General features: G+C 33.0%; 1 protein-coding gene across 1 annotated transcript; it reads left to right on the plus strand.

The window, feature by feature from the left end:
• The first annotated feature begins 4,279 nt into the window (after positions 1-4,279).
• On the plus strand, positions 4,280-11,671 carry LOC134246766 (uncharacterized). Its single transcript, XM_062729127.1, has 5 exons — positions 4,280-4,338; positions 6,222-6,405; positions 10,161-10,410; positions 10,616-10,755; positions 11,531-11,671. Exons 1-5 carry the CDS (start codon positions 4,280-4,282, stop codon positions 11,669-11,671), a joined length of 774 nt encoding a protein of 257 aa, XP_062585111.1.
• Positions 11,672-19,709: the final 8,038 nt, after the last annotated feature.

Consider the following 19,709-nt stretch of genomic DNA (forward strand, 5'->3'; position numbering starts at 1 on the left):
AAATGTATAATATTTGATTTCAAATTGACTGGCTCATAAGTGTTTTAATCCAATCATTTCCTACCGAAATTCCTATGAATTTTATCATCAAAGGATCACTTCATTATAAATAGGGATCTGACCTATAGGACCGGGCTTGGTTTTTTTCTCTACAAAAAGCTTGTGATTTCCCCGATTTAAAGACATTAGGCTAAATACATATAATAATTTGTTTTTCCTAATTTTTATTTATTGTAGAGGTAGGAGGAACCCTTTCATTGATTTTCTGATTTTTAATCTCCATATGTCCTAACTGATATTTGTCTTTACTTCTCATGGTTCATAAAGGTAGTGTCTACTGTCTCTGAAATTCTGTTTACATGTCTAGGCCATTTATCCGTGGATATAATAAAACATGCCATTAATGTGTGCAAATATAGGCCTAAATGAAATCCCAAAGGGGGTGCATTTACTGAAATATGTAGCCAAAATCATGTGATTTAATTATAAGGAAATATACAATTGAAATTCATCGCAGCTCAATGCTTGCAAGAATACCTTTTTTGAGGAACACGGAGTGAGTTATTCTTGTTCAAAAAATGTGCTTATACTAGGTTCGTTCCCCTACTGAGAACTTGCATTGGATTGTTACGATTTGAGATCTCTTTTAATGTTTCTTATATATTAAGAATGGGCATGCATAAAGGATAGGTAATTGAAGGGAAAATACTCATATCTATATAAAAAAACTAAATAGTCTTTGAAAAGGCGAAATTTAAAATTTTATAAGTGTTGTACCAGGTGGATTCGAACCCCCGACTTTAAAAAAAAGTTCCAAGGTGCAAAAGTCAGCGCTTATTATGTTCCCCAAACAAGTTGGGGAACTTTTGTTTTACTCTGTTTCTTATTATTATTATTTTTCTTCTTCTTCTTCTTCCTGGGTACTTTTTTGTCCGGGAATATCTCGCAAACTATACATCCGACCAAGGTGAAATGTTTTTAGGGTCAGTAGACATGTTATGTAGATTTGCGGAATGAAGGTCATTTTGCGCGCACGTGCTTGCAAGAGCGTGCACGTGCAACATGTGAAATGACCGATTTAATTGATATAGGCGTAACTTTTTCAATTTTTGATGAAATGCTTTGAAACTTATAATATAAGGATATATTAGTAGCATAGACAATATGAAATGGTCAAAATAGCAAGATCTTACGCGCATGCACGTGCACTTTGCTCTGATTGGCTAAAACTAAAGTCTCAATATCTTTCTTGTTTTTTGACGAAATCCTTTGAAATTTTGAAAATAGCCATGCATTAGGATATCCTACAAAATGATGTATAGCAATTATCATGAAAACACGTGCATGCACGTGCGCTGCAATCTGATTGGCTGAAACTTTAAATAGCTATAACTCCCTTGATTTTCAACCAAACAGGATGGGATTTGAAACATAGATAGATATAATGGACTTCTACAAGGAGGTATCATCACCATGCACATGCATACACGTGCATGTACTTGCGCTGCAATCTGATTGGCTGAAACTTTAAACAGTTATAACTCCCTTGGTTTTCAACCAAACGGGGTGGGATTTAGAACAAAGATAGATGTAACGGAGTTAAAAAGGTATGGTCACCATGCTCATCCCGGGGGTTGCAAAGCACGTATGTGCACGTGAAATGAGCAAAATAAAAAAAAACACTTGAATTAGCGCATCTTTTTAAAACTTTTGGATTAAATACTTTAATGTTTAGTATATTGAAATATATAGATTGTGTAGACAAGATGTTATGGTAATTACGCACATTCATTCACATGCGCACGCGTGCAATGCTAAAATTTGAATGAACTTTGTACACTTCTTAATAAACGTTGTTAAAGTTTCAAATGCATCGAGTTTGTTTATTTAATGAAGCCCCCAGGGAATATGGCACCCAAAGGGATTTGGGGACTTTTGGGGAACATCTGTAACGGTCCCCGTTACAATTAGCACTAGTATCTTTTGAGCAAAGTCTGACTATAACAAGGAGTGGATAAATTTCAAGCAGGTGAAAAAAATAGGTTTCCTTATTTTTATGGGTTTTTTTTGTGAATTTCGACCCCAGGGCAGGGGTGCCCCTAAAAAAATCTTTTCTTAATTTATTCCTTACATCCTAACCTATCAAAATATCACAATTTTATTTAAAGGCAGGCCTCCCCTAAAGGGACAAAAAGGGCCAAAAATTCATGCAAAAATCAATTTTTATAAAAATTTGGTGTTTGGGTCAACTTTGGAGGTTTATTTAAAGTTGTAAAAAAAAAAATTTCAATCAAATACAAATTTGAAAAATTTAGACATATATACGGTAGAAAACAACAAATAAAGATTAATTTTTAAATGTCTTTTTTTGCTGGAAATTGTTCTCTCCTATAGGTCAATTCTTTTGTTAAACCCAATACATCCTTTCGGGCGTGTTTTTGTACATGTACCTCTGCAGCATCAAATTAATTTCCACAAATACAAGAATTCCAAGACTGCTTGATATAAATGAGATAACAAAACAGACCTAGCTTGCTTTTGAAAAACTTTCCCCTTTTCAAACCCAAATATTCCGATAAATTCGAAGCCTAACCATTTTTTCTTCTCCAAATTTGATCTCGTCACTTTCCCATTAAAGCCTTCAAACCTGTTCTTTTTTCTGAATTGACATTTTGAAACTAGTATTTATTTCTTTTATACTAACACAGTTACCAAAAAATGTCCTTTTTAGATCCAGATATGTAACTGAACATGCTGAAGTATATCTTTGTATTTAAAGGCGTAAAATTTTATAAAATATATTATTTTTAGCTCCCTGAGCTGAAAGCTCAAATGACTTTTTGATCACATTTTGTGGGAACCCCTTTTTTGCCCCTGTAAAACCTTTCACATTTTTTTACCCAAAAAAACCACCAGGCGAATTTCAACCAAACTTGCCACAAAGCATCCTTTGGTGAAGGGTATTTTAGTTTGTTCAAAAGAAGGGCCACATCCTCATTCAAAAAAGATAAATTTAGAAATAGTGAAAATTTAGTGGCATCTTTAAAAATCATCTTCTCAAGAACCACTGTGCCAGGAAAGATGAAAAATTTTAGAAAACTCCTAGGTAGTGTAAAATTCATTTTTCAAATCATGACCTCCAAGGGTAGGGCGGGGCCACAAAAATTTTGATCAAGTAAATATATAGGAGCAGGCGCGGATCCAGAAAAAATTTTTTTCCCGGGGGGGGGGGGCCACCTTGGGGGAAAAAAAAAACCAATCCCAGAATTTCTTGACAAGCAAAAAAAAAATGATAATAAAACTGCCCCAAAAGTCAAAAACCTATTTGGGGGGTGGGGGTGGGTGGGTAGGTGGGGGGTGGTGGGGGTTTATTTTTATTGCTTTAAATCTTTAACTTTTCATACCCATTTCACACATATTTGTGTTTTCCAGGGGGGGGGGGGGGCTGCGTTTCCAATTTTCCATAGGGGGGCCTGGTAACTTTTTTCTTGTTTTAGTATATACATTTTTTAACCTAGTAAATTCCAGGGGGGTCCTTTGGGAAACCCCCCCAAACCCCCCTCAATTTTGCGCATGGGGGAACTCATTAAAAAATCTTCTCAATAATAGCAAAGCCTTGATTGGTAATATTTTTTTGGAAGCATCTTCATAACGTGTAGATTTGAGTTCAAATCATGAAAACCTTGGGGGGGAGGGTGGGGCCTAGCTGCAGAACTGTAGCTTTCTGCTTGAAAAAAAATTCGTAATAATAAAGCAGAGGGTTACACATTTCCCAAACGTTGTAAAAATCTTCGGTTTTAAAACGCTGCCCAAATTTTTTCGCTCACTTCTATGGAAAGCCAACGGGTTCAAAATTCCAACTCTGTAATTCTTAAAATGTACACGTAAATCTGAATTTGTAAAGGGAAATCTTAATTTCATAATCTGTAAATTGTTTTTTTTTTACAATTTGTTGTTTAAAAATCCATGCGTAATTTGACAAGTGTAAAAATGTAAATGCAAGTTTTGCCGATGCTTTGTGTAATTCGCAGACTTACGATTTGTCAACTTGTGAAATGTAAATTATACTTTCGTGATTTGTCAATTATGCAAGGTTTCATTATTTAGACGAAAGGGGGCGCTATAGGGGTGGCAGGTTTATTCGTTGCTTAACAATTTAATCACTAATCACCAATCCGTCCAGCAATGCACCATACCTGAGGGTTTTTTACGCGACTGGCCCAGGATAGACAAGAGTGGAAGAAGTTTGTTGCTGCCCTGCAACCACAGGGTGTAAAGGATGACGATGATGATGAATGCGTCCTACCTGGCAAAAATATCAAGAAAGGCTGATGAAATGTTTATAAACTAGTTTTATGTGTCTTTAAGACTGTTTGTAAATAATAATGTATTAACATGGGAATACTCTAGTAAAAACTCCCAACAATTCTGAATAATTTTCGATTTTAACATTATTTTTTGAAAGCCTTTTCTGTAGTGTTACTGGCAGATTCGGTAGGAGGGGGTTGGAGCTGGGTGATAAAGGCCAATATCGACCCCCTCAGATTTTCATTAAAGAATTTTATAAAGTAAAACAATCAAGAAATAACCTCAGACCCCCCTTTCAGGAGTTATGGACCTCTCGTTTATAAGTAGAAGAGTCATATAAATATTTGAAACAGCTTATCAACAAGAATTGTCCACCCCCCCCCCCGCACACACACACGATTTTTTTTGGCCTGTGGATTAATTTTTTTAGTGGACATGAAGCTTTCTCCTCATTTTAAAATTACATGTATTGACAGCTAGACCCATTCATGTCTTTGTAAAGTACACATTAGTTTGTATATACGGAAAATTTAAATTAAAATTTATTTGAAGTGATCATATATTAAGTACGTAGTTTTTCTTTTTCTTCCAAACAGATGACTAATTTTGTGTTTATAAATAATCATTAATATATTTATAATGTTTCGTAGATTTAAGAGTAACATACTACTAGGAAGGGAGGGTCCTTCTCTTTGCACCACTCACTGATCAGTTTGTATACATTAATCAGGTGATTTTATGAGCCGAAGACAACCCAGAAGGTATTCAAGCATCTCAGTTGGATTACATATAGTTTATTTTATGCATCCCTATGAAACAAAATGAAGTTCAGAAAAAGGCTTCCTTGCCTTCTGCCACAAAAACAGAACACGTGAAAAATCTAGTCATCATGCATGTAGCAACGTTTTTGAAAGGGGCCCGAAAAATAATTGACACTTTTATCTGAAAACCCTGGGGATGGGTATGGTATATGGTTCTTTCTTTTTCACAAGACAATTCGATTCATAGTTAAACATGTTCGAGAAAAAACGGGAAGGGGGAGCCCCCCTCCAATACGTTGTACAACGTGCCAAGTCTTTACGCTTCTTTATAATACTGAAAAAAAGCTTTCGGGTTCTATTCCCGCGGCACCTCTCCGGGGGGGGGGGGGGGGGTTGGGAAACCGGATCCCCTCCCCCCCAAAAGTACAGTTATTAATTGTATAAACTGAAGCACATAGAAATGACTTTGGACCCCCACCTACCCCCCCCCCCCCCCACACACACACATACACACGCAAACCACAACCACCAACACGAAATAAGTTAATATTATTATTATTTTTTTTTTGCTTGTCGAAGAATTTTGGTTTGGAATAATTTGACAGGTGCACCTCGTCCCCCTTTGGAAAAAATTCCCGAGATCCGCACCAGCCTTATGTACTACCGGTATATACGAGAAAAGTTTTGTGTGTTTAGATCCCCGATCTTTTCTCTGTTAAACTTAAATCTTATTTGTATACAGCTTAAGAGATACTTGAAGGCATGATATGCATGCATACCACAAAACTCAGTTGGTTAATGATCTTTTTATCTTTGGAGCGAAATGACTTTCCCATATAGCGCCCTCTTTCGTCTTAATATGCAACCTTGCATAATTTACAAATCATGAAAGTACATTTCACAAGTTGACAAATCGTAAGTCTACCAATTACACGAGAGCATCGGCAAAACTTGCACTTTTCAATTTATGTTGGATAATTTACAATTAACAAATTGTGAAAGACCATTTGACAAATTATGAAATTAAGATTTACAATTTACAAGTTCAGATTTACAAGTGTACATTTTTAAGAATTACAAAGTTAAAATTTTTAATCCGTTGGCTTTCCATTCACTTCGAGTATTATTTCTGGTATTTCTTTTCCTTTTTAGTGCTCATGAATGTGAGCGATGTGGGGCCCCTGGACCTCTTGTTTTATTTTTAGGGTTTTATTTCCTTGAATTTGGACAGGGAAGCATACAATTACAAACAAATCACGAAAATCCATTTTCTGAAGGGGATGTTGTGCAGTTGCAGTTTAGTGGAAACATCAGACGTATTTCTGCGTTAACGAAAGTAAAATCTAATCTTTCTTCTTTTCCTCCTTAATCTTAAAAAAATTATGGGTGTTTACATAAACATACAATTAATCTGTTAATATAGAGAGTCATAAGGCATGATTTGTAGCGACACAATATTATAATTACATATCATTATTCAAAATCGCGGAAATGTATATATATTTTATGCCTTTTACTTATATTTCGTTTTTGGGTTTATTTCAATTTTAGAAAATTGTTGTTTTCCCTATGTGCAATTACATTTCCGTAATGTATTGATCAAAGCTCCGATGAGAATAAGGGTAAATCATAAAAATTAGAGATACTGTGAGCACTGAGTTCGCTAAATGATCCCCCGCCTCTCATGTAATTATAATGGCAAAATGCGTGGTTTGTTTGAGAAGGGAAATTTCCGTAATGTATTGATCAAAGCTCCGATGAGAATAAGGGTAAATCATAAAAATTAGAGATACTGTGAGCACTGAGTTCGCTAAATGATACCCCCGCCTCTCATGTAATTATAATGGCAAAATGCGTGGTTTGTTTGAGAAGGGAAACCCGAAATAAGTGTCAGATAAAAAGTGAAACAAAAGCTACACGACTGCATTAAAATATGTAATAACAAAATATATGTGAAAATATTTTTTCCTTAAATTTCATTCAGTGGTATAGGAGGAGTTGTGGATAAGAGATAATTACCCTCAAATATGTGTTCAATCTAAAAGTAAAATACTTTAAAAGGTGTACAACTGGACTTTGTGACAAATATTCTCTATAGATCTCATTAAATTTCATTCAGAGCAAAACAGGAACTTTGCTATTAAACATATGGCAGGCAGGGTTTCATTTAGTGAGCTGATTGCTTAGAGTGCCTCAAGTTTAAATATACAGTTTAAATAATAGCTGACAATTGTGTGATCATAGGTCTTAAACATTGCATCTTGAAATTGAACAGACAATTAGGATGTTTTAAAATACATCAATAGACATAATAACTTAAAATCATTACATCGTATATGTATTTTAAAATATAAATAAATATTTCCGTCTCTGTTGGTTTTTTTCTCTGAAAACTCGTTGAAAGCAAATTTACATGATATATTATCATTCTCCAGAATGTAAATTTCGCAAAACGATAGGTCGAAGCTAAGGGAGCTTAATATGCGTGTAAATCTCGTGGATGTGTTCCCCGAAAGGCTAATGCAAAAACAAGAATTTCTCACTCAATTAAGGGGCCTCAAAGGGATACAGGTAAACTTACCTGATATGTTTACCTGAATAAGCAATATTTGATATATCAGAAAAATTCTTTATTTTTTTTTAATTTAGAGATATTGTTTTTTTAAAGATATTTTTATTTCATTCAAAATATAATTTTTTTGTTCTGTCTTATTGAATTCATTTATTTATTTATCATTTAATTATTAAATCTTTTTTAAATTTTTTAAACATCATAAAAAATAGAGTCTTTACTTAATAATCATTGTTTAGGATAAAGAGATTTGATGTTATTAATTAACTCTTTATTAAATCTTTTTAATTTTAAATTATCATAAAAAAACAGAGTCTTTAATTACTTAATAATACATTGTTTATAATAAAGAGATTTGATGTTATAGAAACAAATAACGTTCAATTGATTTTTAAATAAAAACATAAATTGATAAGCTATTTGATGAAGCAACTGATTTTGATCAGTTCACTTTGTAATTTTAAATAAGCAAAAGTATCATAATTAGTGTCAAAGAAAATGATGTTCTGAACTTTTTAATATTGGAGTGCACAACGCTAGAAGTTAAAGTTCAATTTTTTCACTTAAACCAATTAACGGTACATGAGGTTCTATTTACAATATATACAAAAAAACAATGTACAAGACACACGTGAAATACATTCATATTATGAAGTAACAAAAAAAGTTATGGAGGACAGACTTTTTCATATACTCTGTTTATATAACTGCATAGTTTGATTAATACTTTCGAGTAAGCAGATGGCATTTTGAAAGTTTAAAAAAAGGTTATCACAGTATTTCTAGGTAGGTAATTTTTCTATTTAAAAAAATGACATACTAAAATGTTGTGATATTCATCAGAAATTTGTTCATTATTACACAGAATACATAGTCTATCATGTTTGGGAATTCCAAACCATTTCCATTTACTTGGAGACGATAATCTGCTGTTCTTAATTCAATTAAAATTGTTCTATATTTTATAGGTAGTTAGTCTAAATTTTTTTCAAATCAAAATTTTTTTGAAGATACTATACATTAGATCTTTAAACGAAACGCGCATATTATTCGCCACTTCTGTATATACTGATCTTTAAGACGTTGTTCAATTTTACAGCTTTTAGCCATTTAATTTTTAAAAATGCTCATTCATTCCATATAATTGAGAAGCCTTAACTATCGTATATTTTTAATGCATTAAATCCAAGGGTTCTAATGACCTCCTGAATAAACTGTTTAAAAAAATGTTTATATGGAACATAAACAATCTTATTTCAGGGCTTACCAATAATTGTCCCCAAAAGGGGTAGCATTCTTACGTCATAAACCCTTATATAAAAATGAAGCGACCCGTTTGCCATAAAATATATATCCACGAGGACTACTTTTTTAAAATTTAAAAAAGAATTTTAAAAATTTTAAAATGAACTTATTTCGTTCCATTATATCATTGTTCTCAAAACCCCATTTCACATCCATACAAAAATAACGGAGTACATTTATAACAAATCAAGCTAACAATCAACTGGTAAAAAATGTCTTATTTTTGTATACCTGCATACATGGCTTTTTAAGCTTGCTCACACAAATGTTTTAAGCTCTACAGAATGAACCCTTTTGAAAATAGTAGAAGAAAATTTCACTCGGCTAAAAGAATGCATAACTTGTAAAAGCCAGAAGAAAACAAAAACGTTATTGACAATGTTTAGAAAACATAAAGCTGACCTGAAACATCTTTGTGAAAAAGCCCCAAAAGCAATGCAAAGTGGTCTCAGAAAAATTAGACAATTGAACTTCCTATCGCATGTTAACTTGATTTGTTCGATAAAATGGTTTTACCGGTGTTATCTATGACTGTGAAATCTGAAGTTTTGAAAACCTAGATATTTTTGAACGTACTCATCTCTAAAAGTTTTGAAAAATATTTTTTTTGAAAAGTAGTACCCCGAATTATATGGCTTATGGTGAAACAGTACGATTAATTCCTATTATCTGCCTTGGCTTATTTATTCCCGAATAGTCTCATACTGGTGTAAATTAATGAATAGCCCTGAAAAGAAAACTTCATGTATATAATATCAATATTTAATTGCTAATTCACAATCTGAAATAGGTAAGAATCCTGGATTGACTGTGTTCACCATATTTTTGATTCCTGTGGACTGTGTATAGTATCTCATATTTGGAATGAATAATTTTGTTATAATCTTAATCAAGTTACTACTGCGTTTAAGCAAAGATGACAGGATCTAATAAATATACAATATTTTTTTATGGGTGGCACTGTAGCTTTCCGGTCTGTCAATATATTGTTTTCAGAGAGCTTCAGTTCTGTAGCTAAAGTAAAACACATTTAGACAAAAACATGAAATTTACATGCATATTAGGCCTTCTTAGCTCCTGATCTTTCTTTTAACGAAAGTTACAATTTGGTCTCTGGATCATTTAAAAATTAACTCACATAGCTATAAAAAGATTTCACAGAGAAACCAAATAGAAATGGAAATATAATATTATAATGAATATCGTTTATAAAGGGTGTCAGATGGTGCAAGAAAGAATCTGGGACATTCAAGCCCATCAGCCTACAAGATTCTCCCATTATGACTTTAGTACCTAGCGGCCAAGATGGATGCACTCAATTTTCTTTAATATTTTATCACATTACACAAAATGACACAGATCTGGAAATCATGTGTGATATGAAAAGCTCTATTTACGATACTGAATGTCGGGAATATAGTAATACTCCGAAAATTTTGATAAACACAAGCATCGAAACCAAAGGTTTTGAATTTTATTACAGCATACATAGTTTTAAACATAGAAAAATTCCAAATTGTAATAATCTTAAATATAATATTGTGAATTTTGTCAATTTTATATTTTGTAATTTTTAGGCTCAATTTAGTTAATAAATTTCTCTTAATTTTACCTTGAGTATCTTTAACAATCATATATAGTTTGAAATGCGAAACATTTTGTAAATCAGGCAATGAATGGAGATTATCACCAATAATAATATACGACAAAGATGGCATCATCAATTCACATAATTTCACCATGCAAGGAAGTGGTAAAACAATTCAACTACTTTGTATGGCATCTACATTCTCTGCAACAAAATTGGCGGTAATTCTTATGTCTTTTATATTTTTCTCCTTATTTTATGTTACAAGTATTTTGCTTTTGAAAAGGTACATTCTTAATCTAATTCCAATAATTGAGATGAATTAATATAATAAAAATATACACGAGTGATTCTTTAAGAAAATTGCATTGCATATTTCATAACCGTTGATTTATAGCTCTATTGGTCAGAGACCAGAAGAGCTTATGCAATAGTAAGGTCGTCCATGAATATCTGTCTGTATACAATTTATTCAAGATACTCTCCTTCCACATATATGGTCTGATTTCAATATAACTTTGAACTGAAGTAGACTACACAAAAGATACATAATTCTATTGATTGGATTTTGATTTTGATGAACAATGCTCAGTTGTCACCAAGGTTTCGGAAAACAGAAATTCCTGTAAAATACATTATAATATATAATAGTTTTAAAACTCCTTACTTTTTGGTATGATTTTAGTTTATTTTGGCACATAAGTAGCCTACAATAAGATTCATCATTCTGTAATATCAACTTTGATTTCAATAAATAGTGTTGCCACAGTTACTAAAAATAGAATTTTCTGTAAAAGTCTTCTTAAAGGCTTCTCCGTTTACAGTTTTAGTCTGATGACAATCTCTCCATGAAAAGGGAGTACTTTACTGATGTTGTTTATTGCTGTTACAAAGATTTCAAGTCCACTTGCTACTTTTCTCTTCCTTTTGTTTTATTAAGTACAAACCAGTAGAGCTTCATGTACATTCTCGACAGAGACTTCTGTTTATTATTAGGTATTGAACTGGTGTGTCAGAAAGAATGACCAAGTCATCTGGAACAAAATAGTTCTTCAAGAAGAGGAAATAAGCTTCTGGAAACAATTCCGGAGAATCAGTAAAATTCAGCAGGATAATCTACCATATAAAACAATATGACAGAGCAGTCCATTTCCGTTGTGAAGTTTCTAAATCTTCCTTGAACGCATGTGGATCTGGGCTGAGTTTCGTTAATGTGACAATATCGAAGAAAAAGGTATATTTTAAAAATCTATAAGCGTTTTTTTTTTACTTAAATGCTTGTAAAAGATTATTATTCTGATACAGTTTATAAAATACCAATTTTCGCAAAACAATCTATTTTGCCGTGCCGTGCACTGTAAATGTATTTTTAAAACTAGATGAAATCCTGGTCAATCGAGGGTGAAATTTACTGTAGACTGAACAATCTCAAAAGGGATCCTTTGTTATGGTTTCTACATGAGACTGTATCTAGAAAAAACGGAAATGTGCTGAATTAATCACAGCATCAGTAAAATTTGAAAATTTAAAATGCAAAATTTATATTTCATATAAAATTTACATGCAGGCATTCCATTATGTTGTACAGGTCGATATTTTCTCTTCACATCATTGTCACCTTGGTACATGAAGAGGATATAAATATTTGAGAAAATCATGAAAATACCCAACTTTTTGTCTGATTGAATTTGCAGATTTTACGATGTGTTCATGCTCTGATTTACACAAAGATGTGATGTTATTCAATGGCGGGGGGGGGGGGGGTTTTTTTTTCCTCTCTACTAAGTTTGCATTTTATAAATATTAGTTACTATATAATAGTATATTACTAAATAAAAAGTACTCTACCTCATATATGTTGAGGCTGCCGTGTTGCGCTTAGTTATTCATTTTATGTATAATTTTTTATGCGACTTATTTGAAGACTTTCAATATCAAATGAGCATTCAGTATTCAAAGTGTTTTTTTTTGTTATTGCCTTTCTATTTTCCCATGCCCGTGCCATGTGCTTTAAATTATATGAATATATGTTAAAAAAAGACATGTCGACGGAGGACAACAGTGATAAAGCGTCTGCACTAGAGGCGTGGAGTAAGGAGTTGATCTTACATCGCGGTGTTGAATCTCACTATAGGACGTGGAGACATGTCCTTCGGATGAGATCGTATAAACCAAGCTCCATGTTGTAGTAGATGCTGGAACGAAAAAATCTTTCACTGCTCAATGGACCCCAGTGCCAAGTACTGTATACTCAAAAATTGTAGCTTTCCACTGGCAAGCAGTGGCGTCTTCATATGAGTGAAAACAGTTTTAGATTGAAGTTAAACAAAAAACAAACAAACAATCATTTAGCAGTTTACTTGAGTTAGAGGAAGATGCTTTTCGCGAAAGGCATTAAATGAAATAAACATCTAATTGTAGGACGATTACAGTATATTTCGCTAAAAGCAATCATTTTTTATAGTGGTATTATATATAATGATATAATAGTAATCATTATCACAATCATTTTTTCTTTAAAGAAAAAACTCCACCTGCTACTGAGAACCAGAAATCTATTACTGCTGGTACCACAGTATTGTCACTGACCTCAACTGAACACCAAATATCCAGTACTGTAACAGTCTATTGAGATCAGTTCACTTTGTAATTTTAAATAAGCAAAAGTATCATAATTAGCGTCAAAGAAAATGATGTTCTGAACTTTTTAATATTGGAGTGCACAACAGCTAGAAGTTCAAGTTCAATTCATTCACTCAAACCAATAAATAGTACATGAGGTTTTACAATGTTTGTACAATATATACAAAAAACAATGTACAAGACACACGTGAAATACATTCATATTATGAGGTAACAAAAAAAAGTTATGGAGGACAGACTTTTTCGTATACTCTGTTTATATAACTGCATAGTTTAATTAATACTTTCGAGAAAGCAGATGGTATTTTGACAGTTTGAAAAAAGGTCTATTACAGTATTTACTAGGTAGATAATTTTTCTGCATTCTGAAAAAAAAATGACATACTAAAATGTAGTGATATTCATCAGAAATTTGTTCATTATTACACAGAATACATAATCTATCATGTTTGAGAATTCCAAACCATTTCCGAGTCTCTACTGGGAGACGATAATCTGCTGTTCTTAATTCAATTAAAATTGTTCTATATTTTATAGGTAGTTAGTCTAAATATTTTTCAAATCAAAATTCTGTTTTGAAGATACTATACATTAGACCTTTAAACGAAACGCGCATATTACTTCGCCACTTCTGTATATACTGATCTTTAAGACGTTGTTCAACTTTACAGCTTTTAGCCATTTAATATTTAAAAATCCTCGTTCATTCCATATAATTGAGAAGCCTTAACTATCAAGTATATTCTTTATGCATTAAATCCAAGGGTTCTAATGACTTCCTGAACCAAACTGTTTAAATAAATGTTTATATGGAACATAAACAATCTTATTTTCAGGGCTTACCAATAATTGTGCCCAAAAGGATAGCATTCTTACATGTACATAAACCGTTATATACAAAGTGAAGCGACCCGTTTCGCCATAGACTATATATCCACGAGGACTACTTTTTAAATTAAAAATGAATTAAAAAAATTTAAGATGAACTTATCAGGTCCAGTACAATTCTTGATTTAGCTATATAGTTTTAAATAGCTGTATAGCTTTATTAAGCTATTCAGTATAGCTTAATTTAGCTATTTTACTCCATTTTTTTCTTAAAAGTGTAATTTTCTCAGTATGTACATAAAGCGCACCTTGGTGCAGTGGTGATATACAACTTTGAACTCTTCTTAAAGCACTGCATGTAAAAATCACTCATCAAATTAAGTCTCCTTGAGAGACTTTGTACTCAAAGTTCTACAAGTTTTGGGGCTAAATAAAGCAATTGATAAAGTTACTTCTGCAATGATATTATAATGGAGACCAATTATGTTCAACAAGATAATTGATTGGTAACAGTTTAGCACAATGAGAAGCAATCATACTTATCCTTGCCTCAAGGCACCTAAGATAGTGGACAGTTAGTCAAACAATAGAAATTCTCTTTTTGCTTAAAAGTATTCAAAAGCTGCAAAGTTAGAACTATATTTGATTTTGGTTGTTGTTTTGATAGCCCATAGTACAAATATGGAGAAATTAAATACATGGGACTTCTTGTTTATTTTCAGCAAAAAACTTTTTTGTGAAAAACTTTATATAAATAGCTAAATAAAGCTATTTTGAATAGCTTAATACAGCTATATAGCTTTTTAAAGCTATATAGCTAAATAAGAGATTGTACTGGACCTGCTTATTTGTAATTATATCAATGTTCTCAAAACCCCATATCCAATCCATACAAAAATAACAGAGTGACATCTTTATCGAACAAATCAAGCTAACAATCAACTGGTAAAAATTGTCTTATTTTTCGTATATCTCCATAATGGCTTTTTAAGCTTGCTCACATAAATTGTTTAATCTCTCAGAATGAACCCGTTCTTGAAAATAGTAGAAGAAAAAAGAATGCATAACTTGTAAAAGCCAGAAGAAAACAAAAACGTTATTGACAACAGTATTAGAAAACATAAAGCTGACCTGAAACATCTTTGTGAAAAAGCCCCAAAAGCAATGCAAAGTGGTCTCAAAAAAATTAACAATTGAACTTCGATAATTCCTGTCGCATTTTAAAGCTGACTGAACTCTTAAAAAGGCATCAGTTTTCATCTTTGTCGACTTATTACATTCCTGTACCCCCTTTGTCCGACATATTTGTTCGATTCCGCCATATTTGATCGAAGATTTTGGCCACCTGCACCTGCTATATATAGCCTTGACGAATTGTTTCACTTGAGTGATTTTTTAGTCTGGCTGTCGACATGTACACATCTCCGATAGTATATTTTTTAAAAGTCCATAAACGACCAATACATGTTTGAAAAGTAAAAATTCAACAAAAAATAGAATTTAAAGAATTAAATTATTTTTGAATGCATTTGCTGCAATATAAAAAGTACATTAACACGGAATACATTTATGTACAGCAAAAATCCGTGCAGGTCGAAAACGCGTCAAATGCAGTGATAAAACATTTACCTGAATACTGCTATCGTTACAGGGATGTGCACATGTGAAAAATTATCCTATACTAAAAAAGCATCTCAGAAGTCATGTAATCCATTGCTAACTCAAAAGTAAAAGATGCTTGGATACACGTGGCACATGCCGATCATTTTATTTGGTAGGGAAAATATCAAAGGTTGAAAGCTCATTGGGGTTGATTAAATTTTTTTTTTTCAAAAATAAAGATTGCTCTTGTTTGTAAATGTAGTAAATAAAAATTATAATTACACATGGTTTAACTCCATTAAATTTATAAAAAACATCATGATTACGAATCATTCGCAACTTTTGAAGACATTTTCCTATGATGGGGGGGGGGGGAAATAAAACATGCTTATTAACACTCTCATAAAAATAATTTATGAAAAACGTCTGAAACAGATTAATTTTTATCAAATAAAAACTGTTTATAGGCTTTATTAGACCTAATATAATTTGATTTAGTTATTTATAATTTTATGCACAATGAAAGGAAAAAAGTGAGCAAGTTCACATACCCCACGCTCCCCCATAAGTCGAAGTGCTGAAATTCCCAGAAAAAAATAAAAGAATCGTAATTTCCATTACATGAAATATGCTCATCTATACACATTGTGTCCTAAATATCTGCAAAGTTTGACGAAATTGGTGCAGCGATTTATGAGGAATTGCGCTGACAAATTGCTCATCTCTATATTCAAGATATGGCCAAAATCTAAATGTAAAAGTGCAGAAATTCCCAAAAAATTAAGCATTCGGAATTTTCCGGTGATTTGCAAATCTACACACACATTGTCTCCTATAAATATCTGAAAGTTTGACAAAACTCTGTGCAGTGGTTTATGAGAAGTTGCGCTAATCAAAAACAAAAAAAACTGACTGAGGGGTAAAAACATTATACCTCACGCAACTTATTGCGAGGGGTATAATAAATGAGTTTGATTCTGTGGTGCAATGATAATGAAAATAAAATTTAATGTGAATTAAATTTCTAGACATAAATAATTAATGATTATTAGAAAAAGCATATAGGAAGAGAGAGCAAACTCCCCATAGAATTCCACAATCTACCTACGATTAGCTTTTTACAAATTTCTTTTTTTTTTTTTCCAGGTCCAGGTTCGACACGTACGTTTGAGAATGTATTTGAGAAAGTTCCCAATGTTCCCATTCCTGTGATGTATATTTCACGTTTATTATATCCCCCGCTTGAAAAATGGGAGGGTATATAGTAACCGTTATGTCCGTCCGTCTGTCCGGGGGTCTGTCTCATACCGTTGGGGGACCCTCTTATCTGCAAATCATCTTGTACCTCTTGGGGAATTTTAATGAAACTTTCACAGAATCTTTGGTTTAATACATATTACTTTTCAGGGGTTTAGGTTCTGCGACCTAACTTACACTATGGAAATGTTAATTGAAGGTGTGGTTTTGTTTTGTTTTTTTGCTTATCCACTTTTTCAGGTAATGAAAAAAAATAAAATTCTCTGCCTGGCTAACACTTTAAATTAGGTGCTACGTGCCTGCTTTTTGATTTGACACATATTTTGGGTTTAGGACAACAGCAAAATTGGACTTTGCCATTATAATCATATGGGAGGCGGGGTATCATTTAGTGAGCTCATTGCTCACAATACCTCTAGTTTCTATTTCAATTTGGGCGTGTGGGTTAATTTCTTGTCCAAATTAAAATTATTATTCAATTTATGAAGTTTCGACATCCCGCCTGAGAAAAATCCTTAATCAGTTCTAAGGCTTAATAAATGGTACAGCACAAAGTGCATAGGATCTTTAAAACCCATTATTGCCCTAACGGATAGGAGAGGGAAAAGAGAGAGAGAGAGTTCAAAATACAAAAGAGTAAATAAAAATTATCCGTATTCAACCAGTGTCAAGTATCCCTACCCTAGCTCTTAAAATTATCTCTCAAATACTTCTGAAGAAATTATTTTTATACAAAAAAATAGCTAGACTATAAGCAGGAGTACTGAAATCTAAAAAAACTCTCTGTAACAACATAATACAGTTACATTCCTCAAAATGCACAACTTTGTGGTCGGAGTGACCCATTAAAAAAAATTCAAAATTGAATTCGGCAGAAATGTTTTTCCCAAAAATATTTAAATAACGGTCATGTCAATTATTTTTGCGTGCCCCCCCCCGCGCCTAAAAAAATCAAATGCCTAAATTGAATCTGAACAGGGGATGGCTTTTTTCCGGGGTGTGTGTGTTAAAGAACGTATAAGTACACATAAAAATTTCTTGGTTTAGATTGGAGATTAGTACTAAAACAATCAGTTATAATTGACAAATGAATTTTCCCATGCAAACCAACTGCAGACTATACACATGAATTTGTATAGAATGTATATTAGAACTACATGTAGATAGACAATTCACAATTATAGCTTATGAACAGCAGTTATAATACTTTACCCCCCCCCCCTTTTCAGCCGCGCAAATACCAAATAACTTCTCTTTCCATGCACTTGTGATATTTTCCCTGACCAAAATGTGATCAGCACGGACTAAGTGTATCGACTGTACGGAGTAACGACAGTGTGATTACTATTGAGCTTTTATGGAGTTTATTTCTTTTTTGTGTTGCATATTTCAATAAATGGGAATAAAGGTGTATATCACTTGACTTGAGCATATTTCGAACCGATGCAGTAACCTTATTTCCAGGTATGGGTATGTTTACAGCGTTCGAGGCGTTTTTCAATATGCATCAATTGCATCTTTAGGACCTGCAAATCAAAGACGTAGGTTGTTTTGTTCCATTCAAATATATAATTTCAAAATATGTTTGCAGATTTTACTGCTTTTTTTTTCAAGTTTATTCTGCATAAATTTGCGCACTGTAAAAAACGTACACATGCGTCTAAATTTCTCTTCCAAACTTGCATTTTTTCCTTTTGATTCAAATCAATAATTATTCAGAAATATGATTATTATGTTGTTTGTTGTGGTTTTGAAATGTCTTGATCACCTAATGTGTTTCATGTTTTTACCATCGGAGATGTGCCCAAATCATACCCCAAACCAAAAAATCATTAAGTGTAACGACCGCATTGGGGTATATATCGACGTTACAAAGAGACAATGTATCTGAAAGAAATATGGCGGAATACGGCTATAGTTGGTATGAAACAAGTCGTACATAGATGAAAATGTTGCGTTTTTAAAATTCTGCAGCTTTAATTATTTGTTCGATAAAATGGTTTCACCAGGTTACTTATGGCTGTGGAATCTAAGTTTTGATAAAAATGTCATTTTTCGACCCCCATTTGACCCCCCGGGGCAAAATCAAAATACCGAAACCTTACTGCACATCTACATGACACCACCAACCATCTCCCAAAAGATGATTTGGTTGCTGAGTAAAATGTAGAAGGAGTTCAGGGAAGACGGCTTATAACATAAAAAACGTCATTTTTCGACCCCCATTTGACCCCCGGGGTAAAATCAAAATTCTGAAACCTTACTGCACATCTACATGACACCACCAACCATCTCCCAAAAGATGATTAGGCTGCTGAGTAAAATGTAGAAGGAGTTCAGGGAAGACGGGGCTTTTAGCATAAAAAACATCATTTTTCGACCCCCATTTGATCCCCCGGGGCAAAATCAAAATTACGAAACATAACACCACATCTACAAGACACCACCAACCAAAACCCAAAAGATGATTAAGCTACTGTGTAAAATGTAGGAGGAGTTCAGGGAAGAAAAGTGTGACAGACGGACGGACGGACATGAGTAACAACAATATACCCGAACTTTCTTTTAGAAAGTGCGGGTATAATTACATATATTGTACACAAGGTTTTTTTTTGTCACATTAGGCCTACCTGTTGCTAGCTTGGTGTTTACATCAAAAATCTTGGGTCCCGTATTGGTATCTCCTTTCCCACTATGTGTCTTGTCCATCGCCACACGTATAAACTCGGAACATGACCAGCATTTAACTATTAATTGGCCATTAACTCCCGCAGGTAAAACTCTCACCGCGTCCTCCAACAAAACATTTCTTGCGCAAACTGTACATTTCATATTTGTACAGAAA

This window comes from Saccostrea cucullata, unplaced genomic scaffold (assembly GCF_032062105.1).
Source record: "Saccostrea cucullata isolate Sc308-1 unplaced genomic scaffold, CSIRO_AGI_Scuc_v1 ctg5035, whole genome shotgun sequence".
NCBI classification, from domain to species: domain Eukaryota; kingdom Metazoa; phylum Mollusca; class Bivalvia; order Ostreida; family Ostreidae; genus Saccostrea; species Saccostrea cuccullata.